This window comes from Bactrocera neohumeralis, chromosome 3 (assembly GCF_024586455.1).
Source record: "Bactrocera neohumeralis isolate Rockhampton chromosome 3, APGP_CSIRO_Bneo_wtdbg2-racon-allhic-juicebox.fasta_v2, whole genome shotgun sequence".
NCBI lineage: Eukaryota > Metazoa > Arthropoda > Insecta > Diptera > Tephritidae > Bactrocera > Bactrocera neohumeralis.
The window spans coordinates 52957148-52968904 of record NC_065920.1 but is presented as its reverse complement, the minus strand read 5'-3'; the positions used below and the strand labels follow the sequence as shown (position 1 = coordinate 52968904).

At 38.1% G+C, this 11757-nt stretch overlaps 1 protein-coding gene across 1 annotated transcript in view; it reads right to left on the bottom strand.

Moving 5' to 3' along the window:
- Nucleotides 1–2084: 2084 nt before the first annotated feature.
- The window catches only part of LOC126754181 (nuclear hormone receptor FTZ-F1 beta), a 118139-nt gene continuing 108466 nt past the window's right edge, over nt 2085–11757 (bottom strand). The window contains exons 2-7 of the mRNA XM_050466139.1: nt 8254–10462; nt 5665–5970; nt 5451–5600; nt 5245–5347; nt 3292–3446; nt 2085–3190 (exon numbers count right to left, since the gene is read on the bottom strand). Of these exons, the coding sequence (XP_050322096.1) occupies nt 3107–3190; nt 3292–3446; nt 5245–5347; nt 5451–5600; nt 5665–5970; nt 8254–10248 (2793 nt within the window). The 5' untranslated portion in view covers nt 10249–10462 and the 3' untranslated portion in view covers nt 2085–3106. The remainder of the gene's footprint in view (nt 3191–3291; nt 3447–5244; nt 5348–5450; nt 5601–5664; nt 5971–8253; nt 10463–11757) is intronic.

Genomic DNA, 11757 nt, shown 5'->3' with positions numbered 1-11757 from the left:
TCGTTTCGTGGGTTTTGTAGGAAATTGCTCTTCCAAACAGGCCTTTGACGATTTTTTCGTAAACCTAACCTATTAACGATTACAATTTGATTATTAAAAAAAAAAAACAATATTAATTTTTCAATGAAAAAAATTTTAATTGCAAAACTCATAGTCCTGTAGAAAATTTTCAGTTTTTTTTTTCAGAGTATCAGCGATCCTTTTTTTTACCCACCTTAATACATATTATGTATATTAAGTAGTAACCGTTTCCGAAGACAGTCGAGTCTACGTAAACGGAACGCACCCGGATTTTTTATCCGGTCAAAGACAGTCGGGTCTACGTAACCGGAACGCACCCGGATTTTTTATCCGTTTTTAACACAGTTTAAATACCGGTCAATACAATTTTTAGAAATTCTCTTCAAACAGCTTTTGACTGCAAAAGCTCAAAGCTTTCTAAAAAAAAAAAACATATAGCTATTTAAAAAATAATAACTTAAATTTCAATATTTTATGTAAAATTTCAATAGGAAATTAATGGATTTTTCAAGATAAATAATTTTTTACTCGCACGAAATATTAAAATTAAGGCATTTTGTAAAAATAAAATTACAAAAAAATTACAAAAAATATAAAATTACAAAAAATTAAAAATTTTCAACTAAAATTTTATTTTAAAAAGATCAATAACATAGAAAATTATAAGCTAAGAAATATTGATATTAAATTTTTATTTAAAAATTATTAAATATGTAAACCAAATATAATTTTAATTAAAAATACACTTTAAGGAATATTTAAAGATGTTTCTAATTACAAAAAAAAAAAATTTTATAAAAAAAGATATGAATATTTGCATGGAAAACATAAATATTCGAACAAAGAAATTTTAAACAAAAACAAAAAAACAGACATTAAAAAAAATTCTACACAAAAAAATTTAATAAAAAAGTATATAAATATTTGCATAAAAAAAATAAATATTTGAACAAAGAAATTAAATATTTTTATACAAAAACAAAAAAAAACAGACATTAAGAAAAATTTCTACACTTTGCTAATTAAACCAAAACCCTATTTTTGAAGTTTTTTTTTTTTTGTAAATTTCATTATATTTCTGATCTGATTAATTATAAAAAACATATTTTAAATTAAAATTATATAAAATTATATATATTACATATTTTTTCAATTTAATTGTAAAAATACAAAAGTAGCAAGTTATTTTTCCAATTTTATTTAAATAAATTATTTTTTTTTTTAATTAACATAAATAAAGAAAAAATAATTTTGTTTAACGTAATTAAAAAAATAATTTTATTTAAATCAAAATTGGAAAAATAACTTGTTACTTTTATTTTTAATTCTTTTCAAAAGCGAATAATTTTCAGGCCCACAAAATGTTAAACATTTTACCGTTTTTGCTTGTACTTTTAAATTACTTTTTTTTTATTTTGAATAAATCAATTGTTTTAATTTTCTTTAGTTTCATTTAATTAAATTTTTTTATTGATTTTAATTCTAAATATATTTAATTGAATTAAAAATTAATAAAAAATAAAAAACAGTATAAAAAATAATATATTTTATAGGTATATGTTGTAATTATTATTGCTTCAACTTAAAAAAGAAAAATATTGTATTTAAATAAAATTCGGGAAAAAAGTCCTGCTTTTAATTCTTTTCAAAATCGGTTAACTTCCATGCGCACAAAATGCTAAAAACCTTGCTATTTTTTTTTTTAATTTTAAAGAATTTTTAATACATCAATTTTTTAATTTTCATTAATTTCATTAAATGAAAAAATTATTATTTTGTTTAAAAATTAATAAAAATAAAAAAGAGTTTTCAATTCTTAATTAAAACATTAATATATTTTATAAAATTTAATCAATTTAAAATTAAGTTAAAAATTACAAAAAAAATTAATTTAATTAAAAATTAATTTAATTAAAAATTAATAAAAATTAAAAAAAGTCTTTCAATTTTCTTTTCAATTCTTTTAATTTTCATTATTTTAATTTAATTAAAAAATTTTTTTATTTAATTAAAAAATTATTTTATTTAATTAAAAATCAAAAAAGAAAAACTTTCAATCTACGTTTTGCAATTCTTCAAAAGCGAATAATTTTCAAGCTCATAAAAATTTACTCTCTCATACACATGTATACACATACAAAGAACCTGGCTCTCTAACACTTACGATTTTCATTTTTTTTATGCAAATTTCTTTGCAAATGCAACCTTAAGCACTACACACAAGTTTTCTTTTATAAATTTGGCAAATATTTTACTGTTACTATGGTCCACAATTTCAAACACGCACAAGCGTGTGACTGTCAAAAGCTTATGGAACACACTCCACTTAAAGGAAGGTTTCTACATACATAATTTCATACGCAATTTTCACACTCTCATTTACTATAGCAATAAACAGCGAAAAAAAATACTTTAATTCCTTTTTATATGTTGCATTTTACTATCAGTTTCTTTAACGTTTACTCATTTAGGCACATGTTTTTCATATTCAAGTTTCTTTTGTTTTTCTTTTAAGTTGATTTAATTACATGCTAACTTATGTAATCAGATGCTAAGTCTAGTTACTTAATTTAATACACTTAAAATACTTAAAATAGGGTGTTTTTTATGGGCATAGTAAAAAATACTAAAATGTTAGACACTACTTGTGTTTTTAATTTAAAACTGCACAATCGATTACTAAAGTTATACTCTTGCGTAGTATAACTGCTAAAATATTTTAGTTTTCGCACTGTTTGCCATTCTTAGATATCTAACATTCACTAATATAAACTTTTTTCATTTCATATTTTTATTTATTTTAAGCTGTCTTCGTTCTATTTACGCGGCATGTCGCGTATATTTTGTTGTTTCATGCGCTTGCGCAAACTTTTTCAGAAACATTAGCGGCATATTTGATAAACTAACGGTAAAACATGCGCTCGCCGCCATTTTAAGCACAACCAATAGCCTTCCAGGCGGCTAAATCCATTGCACTTTGCCAATTCAGCAGCTGGCAATTTGCATACGTTGACGCCCTTGCTGCTTCTTCTCGTTGTTGTTGTTGTTGTTGCGCTCTACTGCACGCACTATGCAACAACATTTGTCAATGCTCTCCGCGCAACAATTCCATCAGCAAATTGAAATCACCGCCGTCACGTGATTTAATCGTGAGCATTTCCTTGCCGAGCTGTGGTAATGCCGAGGGAAGAGTGGTTGGTGAGTTTGGTAATTAAATTTGGTTTATATGTGGTATGTAAATTATTTAGTACGTGGCTAGTTATTGCTTACCTGGCATGTCTTTTGCAGATCTGGTATGCGCAGCAGCAACTCGCCGAATTTCGACGGCGTGTCTGGGTAGTGCGCAAGCGTGTAGGCTTGTAAGGCCTGCAGCGCCTTCTCCTGGCATTCACGCACCTTGACGGGCTCGTGCAGTTCACTGGTGTCTGTGGGATACGAAGATAGTGTTGAAATTATTTTCGAAAATGTTTAAGTTAAATATATATTTATGAATTATAAAAAATTAATTGCAAATTCACTAATAATAATAATAATAATAATAACGTTGACGCCTCGTAATAATAATAATAATAATAATATGGTCGACGCGTAATGCTCGAAAACTCTATGAAAAGATGCGGCAATCTAACAGAAGGTTTCAAAACCGGAGTATACTTTTGTAAAACCCCTAGAGGTGATCTAGTGACTGATACCCAGAGCATACTGAAATTATGGAGAGAACACTGCTCCAGCCTACTATATTCCAGTAAAAGCATAACACCAGGAGATGATGAACCCAATTGCCTAATCGATGACGATGCAAAAACTGATAAGAAGCATGCATTTGCTTCTTTGTAGAATATGGTCGGACGAAAGCATGTCCGATGACTGGAATTGAGCCGTTCCCACGACAGTCGGGTCTACGTAACCGGAACGGACCCGGATATTTTTTATCAGGCCAAGGACTGTCGACTCGGTAGATTTCTGCCACTACAACAACAACAACTGGAATTTAAGTCTGCTCTTCGCAATCTACAAAAAAGGAACCCAACCCATAATCTGCGTCAACTACCGTGGGATCAACATCGCATACATATAAGGTTCTATCGAGCGTGGTATATGAAAAATTAAAACTCAACGTCAACAAACTGATTGGACCTTATCAGTGTGGCTTTAGGCCAAATCAACAACCGACCAGATATTCAACATGCGCCAAGTCTTGGAAAAGAGGATCGACTGCAGCGGATTGCTTTTGACAGCACAAAAGGGAGCTGGCTTTATGCCGCTATATTTGAATTTGGTATCCCCGCAAAACTAATACGGACGTTGAGTAATACCAAAAGCTCCGTCAGAATCGGGAAGGACAAACAGTCGTCGCATTCGTGACTTGGCTGCCACGTCTTTGTTGACAACGTCCGGTGTGTTTTACGTGGGCACCTGCTGACGACAGCCTTACTTAACGGCGCTCAAAAGCACAGCGGATCAAATCAATGCGTTGAATGCTAAGCATTTTCAGTACCAATTGGCGGTGTGGAATGGACACTCTAACCACCTTGGTAGGGTTCGAGTCCCATCTAAAATCTCTGCCGTGCTTTGGGTCCGGCACCCGGTTGCAATGCAACTCCACATTGAACTGACAAAGTCAGTTCTTCGTCTTTGTTGACAGTAATAACTTCGGAGTCGTAGTAAATTTCGTCTATCTTGGAACCAGGATGAACACAAGCAACAATGTCAGCCTCGAAATCCAACGCACAACAACTCTTTTCAACAGGTGCAATTTCCATCTGAGTAGGTAATTGAGAAGTAATTTTCTCTCTCGACGAATAAATATCAAATTCTGCAAGTCACTTATCATCCCTCCAACATGACCCAGAACGATGTATGATGACATCTGATGAGTCGGCGGAGTTTTCGAGAGAAAGGTGGAAGATTTATGGTTTTTTGCGCATTGGTAATGGAGAATATTGCAGTCGATAGAACAATGGGCTATACCACGACATTGACATAGTTCAGCGAAATAAGAGAGCGTCTACGCTGGCTAGGTCATGTTGTCCAAATGGATGAAACACTCTAGCTCTTGGCGTATTCGACGCGGTGCCCGTCGTGGGAAGCAGAGGAAGTCATCCACTCCGTTGGAAAGACCAGATGGAAAAGGACCTGACTTCGCTTAGAAGCTCCAATTGGCACCACATTGCAAAAATATATATAGTATAGTATACAGCTTAAATTATATATAACATTTACCCGATTGCAGCAGCACAATCACTTTCATGGCAACATATTCATAGCGATCGACGCGCAAACGTCGCAAATTCTCTGTCATGTTCAACATGCGTTCAATGCAGGCCTATTTATGCAAAAAAGAGAATGAGAGAGACAAAATTAGAAATTGTACAAACAGCTACACACTCAAACTTTATTATTCTGACATTTCTTTGTTTGCTGCTCACCTGTAAGCCACTGGATTTCGCCTGCGCCAAGCTGATCTTCTTGCCTTGTGACATTTTGATTTCGCCCGGTGTATCGATCGAGCGATAGCAGCATGAGAAGAGCAACAGCTCACACCACGAATTGATGAGCAGGCAAATTTGATCGTCGATCTGCAAATTAAGTGAGAAAAACAATAAAGAAGTGTGCTCTGAAATTAAATAGATTTGGATATACCGATATATGCTTGAAGAGCGGCAAGCTCTTGCACCATTTCACGATCTTATACAGCCGATGATCGGCCACATTGCACAGGTGGGCAATTAAATCGGGATTGGTGTTTTCGCCGTTGCCAAACCCGGCACTGGCCAGTAGTGGGTTTGTCATTTGTGGATTGCCGGTTGGAGCGCCTCCGGCGGACGCTGTGGATGATGAAGACGAAGATGCATTGGAAGAGGAAGAAGACGATGTAGAGATCGGTTGATTGAGACGTGCCAATTCTGCTTCATTATATTGCCACAGGTGCTCAACATCCATGATTTCCTAGAAAACGTAAAAGAACAGATTTTTTACTTGTGCTTGATTCAATTATGAAATTTAAATTCATATATGATACTTTGTGCCTGAAAAGTATGTTGTGTTTTTGAGGAGGTTTCTTCTTTTTACTTTAATATGAGGAAAATCACAGCTGTACCAGAAAACTTCAGTGGTGATTTTGTCTTAGATCGTCAAGAACGTTCTAGGCTGCCAAACTAATTTTAAGATTTGGAACTAGCAGCTTTACTCAAGGAAGATTGCGGCTAAACACACAAAAAGCTTGCTTAGGAGTCGCTTAAGCAACCATTTCAAGCGTTTAAGAGCATCCGAGCAGTGGATACGCATTCAAAAGTAAGGAAAATGAATGCCGTATGAATTGAAGCCCAGATTGTATGAAAAATGTATCTATTATGACAACCTTAAAACCCAAAAAAAAATTTATATGAAACTTGACCAACCATCTGTATTTGATGGCATCGGAAGCGCGTACTGTACTGAGCTTCTAAATCCGGAAGAAATCATTATTGCGGGACGTTACCGACAACAACTTATTAAATTAAACCGAGCGATTGCCGAAAAACAATCGGAATTCGCTACTAAGCACGAGGAAATACTTTTCCAAGAGTTGGATCTCTGCTGTCATTAATGCGGGATGCTTCTGGCTTAGAGTAGGGTTATACTAATAGCCGAAACAGCCAAAAACGCTACTCCCTTCCTTCCTTTGCCTTCCTTAGCGAGCAAAATGTGTTAAAACTACTTGCCCAATCGTATGAGTTCTTACTGAATATTGTCCAATAGACATTCAAGCTTAAGACTAAACAATCAGTCAAAGTTGTAGGGAAGCAGGTGAAATGGAAACATCCATTGATCGGTCAAAGCGCTTTGTTGATTTATGCGGGTCTTAATTATCAAGCCAAGATTCTCATCTGATATTGTCAAAACGTCCAAGAAGCCTTTGGATTAGAGCCAGAAGCTAAAACTGACTCAAAAGAATTATTCTGTTTCTGACAGAATGATTGGCCACATTCTTTATAGTTCGCTACCTATAAACGTTTATCAATTTATTGAGAAAAGCATTTTAATCTCAAGAATTTCAAGATTTTCTTGTGGAATTGCTAATTACCTTCGACAGGTTGTATCTAAATCCATTTACCTTCTGTTCCAGAGAAGAATGGGAAAGGGTCAAGGCGTAGGGTTAAGCATATGTACGGATGTCTCCAAACTAGACAACCGAGTGGGAGTCTTATCTACTAAACTATAGATCGAAATCGCCTTCCGTCTACCAAACCACTGCAGTGTCTTCCAAAGGGAGATCACAGCAATAAAGAAAGCCTTCTTGTTCTAACAAGGAGTATGCTCATAACAAGGAATATATCTAAATATACAGTAGTCAGGCGGCTTTGAGATCACCAAAGTCTCTTAGACGAAGTCAGTGAAATAATGCCTTGATCTCTTAGTGGATCTAAAGTTCTAAATCACAATCAACCTGCTATGGCGCCCAGTATATAGTGATAGCGCAGGGAACTGTGAAGCAGACATATTAGCCAGAACTGGCACCACCCGAAAATTATACTCTGGAAAAGAGGGAAATCTTATGTTCTCTACGCAGACATGCCAGTAGACTAGGAACGCCTTACAACGCCTATTGTAGAAGCTGTCAGGAGGTAGAAGAAGAGGAAGCTACCAAACATTTTCTACGCGATTGTAAAGCTCTATATAGAAAAATAATCGCAACTATCGGTAGATAGTTTCTTGAAGACGTCTCGGAGGTTGTTTAGATAAAACTTTTCACGCACGGTGGTAACACAATGGGTCTTCCAAAGGCCTAGGTGTGTCGTAAGACTACTTCCGACAAGGAAAATACCGTCTTACAGTTTCTTTTCACAATGTAAGCTTTCATTGAATATCTTATTATTTAACTTGAGCAGACTGAAAGAAGCGGGTTCGTTGTACTCAATGAACAAAGACGGTTAGAACTTGTTTGGGATCTAGCTATGATCCTCAAGCAGTGGACTACAAATTGACCACTTTCGAACAGCTGGGTCTGATTTGTTCGTCAACAGTCTATGGACCATCTTTCGAGCTGTCCTTTATCGTTCTCCTAATTGAAAGGAGTCACAGGATAAGGAACTAAGAGAAGAGAGAATTACTTGCAGTTTAAGGGTTGTCTCACATTTGTTAAACTGTGGCACTCTCAAACAGCAGAAATAGTTTTCCACTACTGTAAGTACAGTTGCTTTGCTTAATTCCAATTTAATGCCGCTCATCTCCATGAAATAACAAACTCACCTGCAACAGCGTTGGAATGTTTGTTGCGCGCGCTGAAGCGCCACTGTCGTCGCATTGCTCCGACTTGATTATGGATTGTCCGGCGCCGAGACCACCTGAGAGCCCGTTCAACGTGTGCTGTTGTTGTTGCTGCGCAGACATTGAGTGAGCCATTGGCGCACCCAACCGTCCATGCTGTTGTTGTTGCTGATTAGCCGCTGCCGCTGCAGCTGCCGCAACCGCCGCCGCCACACCCTGCTGCTCCGGACACATTAACGGACTCAGCATCGAGTTGGGCAGCGTATATGAGCACTGGTATGTGGAACGACCACCACGTGTACGATCTTCACGTATCGCTTCGAGTTTCATGCCCTTCTGCAGGCATTTCTCAAAACGACAGGCTGGACATTTTTTACGCGTCGAAATACTAACCGGACACGGACCACCGCGTACACACACATAATTCTTGCGATTCTGTACGGTACGCTTGAAGAAGCCCTTACACGATTCGCACGAGAAAATACCATAATGGAAGCCAGAAATTTTATCGCCACAAATCGGACACGGCGAATTGATGAGCTGCTGACGTGAAATACCAGCCGGTGAGGCGGGCAAACCTTCCAAACCGATATTCAGCGGCGAGACCTTTGTGTCCATGCTAAGATTTTGCGCTTCCGTACTGCAGTTACCACCAGCATTACCGTTACCAGTTACACCGCCAGCAGCGCCATCCGCTACCGAGATGGGTCGATAGATCACCGAATGATGTAATGAACCATTGTAGTTGCCATAGAGTGCGGGCGCCGGTGGCGCATGTCTGCCCTGTATAGGTGAATGTGTCGGGCTGAACTCCGAGCTGTAGGAGTAGCATGAGCTATGCGATGCATCGCTATTGTTGCGACTCAGCGAAGGCGTGTATGGCGCATGACGCGATGTCAACGGCGACTGGGACGGTGAACTGTGCGTATAGACGGAATGTATGGCAGAATCGGGGCTGGGATTGGCAGGCAGTGGCAATGTGGCAGACTTGTTGCGCGTCAAAAGCGGCGAATTGACATTAGCTCCAGTAGGCATTAAACCTGCAGCAGCAGCCGCCGCATCGGGTTCATACTTCAAATTGATGGGATCACTTTGTGTGGGCGCCAACTTTGTATGCGTGGCGGAATAAAGGCTACCCGCGCTACTGCTGCTGCCCAAACCGCTGCGCATGGTGGTACCCAGTCCAGCTAAAGCGCCACCATGCACTTCCACGGAAATCTGTTCCATTTGCTCGGGTTTTATGGGATGCGTAGGCGTCGGCGCTAATGTGTGTCCTGGCGTTGTTGTCGTCGCCTCGCTCTTAATCACCGCTACACCTATGCTTGTTGCATTGAAATTATGTGTCGCCACACCACTGTTACTCAACGAGTTCTCCGTCTCCATTAGCTCCGTTTCAGTCGTCTCCGTTTCGGAGAGTTCACCCTCCCATGACATGGGTCGCGGCCCATTCTTATTGTGATTTCCGTTATTAGCGCTGCCACCGCCGCCAATACTGACCGCACCACCCGCGCCCATTGTGCCACTGCTGCTGTCCGCATTGTTGTGCGCACGTCGCGTCACTTTTAAATTTTCAATATTCGTCAACTCAGCTTCGGAGTCAGAATCTTCTGCTTTCGTCACTGGTATGCGTATACCCACGCCACTGCCGCCGCCTCCTCCACCGCTAGCACCGTTATAATAGCTAGCAGCGCCCGTTGTGGCGATGACAGGCACTATATTGTTGCCGTTGGGCATTAGTGTTCCCACAACTCCCTCATCCATTTCGCATTTGATATTCGTCACGGATATATTGTTTCGCGTTGTTGTTGTTGTGGTGGTTGTAGTTGTGCCATTCGTACTGTGTCCATTGCTGCCATTCGCGGCAAGCTGTGCATGCATATTCACGGGCAGCTGGAATGCACTCCCGGCCAGCGTTGAGCCAAAGGCAGTCACGGCGGGATTGGCGCCAGCGGCGCTCTCTGCCTTTGTGGAGGACATTATTACTTATGATTAAAAATTGTGTGTGCTTTTTGTGAAAGAAATAAATCGAGCTTGTGCGCTATTCCGTTATTCTTTGTTTTTTTTTTTTTTGAAGATAGTTATGTGCCTATGCTTCTCTATAAAATCTTTTCTTGTTTCAAGGTGTGCTGCTGCAATTTGTAAAAGTTCGATAGATGTCGTTGATGTAGTCCCATGTTGGATGAATTTTTACCTGGAAAAGAAAATACTGTTTAGAAACAAATTTAAACCGTTATTTGTAAGCGGCGTATATGTGTTCAATATTAGCAATAATTTGTGAGTTCTTGGTTGGAGACCAGACAGCAAACTTTTCATACGTAAATCTTAGATAATACGAAAATCAGTCTTAGAGGTATGGTTTATATTTACCTAAACCTTTAAACTCTTTATATAAAAAGCGGTTTCAGTCATTCGGGAGTGTAGAAACATTAAAGACTGTTTTCTCAATGTCTGATAAGCAGCCATCTGTCAGTTATATTCTGGTTATTTAACAAGGACTCCTTCTTTAGGTAAAGAACCTTTTTTCAACCGAAATTTAACTGAAAGTTGGCTACTAACCAGCCATTGAGAAGCGGCCCTAAAGCTCATCACTTTCCTTGTAACATTTGGATCACTGGTACGTAACGGGAATATTAAATTCGATGCTTCAGTTGTTTCAGAGAAACCTACTATTTTATCACGATTAATACAAAAAGCAAGGCGAACTGTGATCTTTCAACTAAGAAATTACAACTAATAGATTGCTAAAATCCTCAATTGTTCTAAACCTTACATCAAAGCCAAGATCAGAATCAACCTTTTTAACGGGATATTCAACCAGCAGAAACCTAACCTAACCTCTATAAGGCTTGCTAATCCTCAGTTGCTTATGGACGGTTAGAAGCCGCTGGAGAAGAGGCGCAATGAACTTTTTCACGGATGATTGGAAGGTAGTACAGGAACGTTGTACAGGTATCTTTTGTAAGAAGCTCTCCGTTAACCATAACTTTAGGCGCACGGATCTTTTTCACGGATGATTCGAAGGTAGGAGGGAACGTTGGAGAGGTGTCTTTTGTAAGGACGTAACCTCTATAACGCTTGCTAATCCTCAGCTGCTTATGGTATGGACCGTTAGAAGTCGCTGGAGAAGAGGCGCAATGAACTTTTTCACGGATGATTCGAAGGTAGGCGGGAACGTTGTAGAGGTATCTTTTGTAAGAAGCTCTCCGTTAACCATAACTTCAGGCTTCCGAACTAGTTTTAAAGTTGCACTAGACTTAATGCTTCAAAGTGTAGCTTCTTTCAGGAAGGTGAGCAATAACTCCGACAGCATAGCGGCAATAATAGCGTTGAGCTCGCAAAATGTGAACTCTAGGTACTACCCTAAAAGTTATAGCTATCACAACGAAGAGCCTATTAGCTGTCCCAGTTAGATGCCTGTTTGGATTGATCATTTAACTTAACCTCACCTGGACGTCTGAAAATGTGAACTTCTAAGTGTTTAAGGCT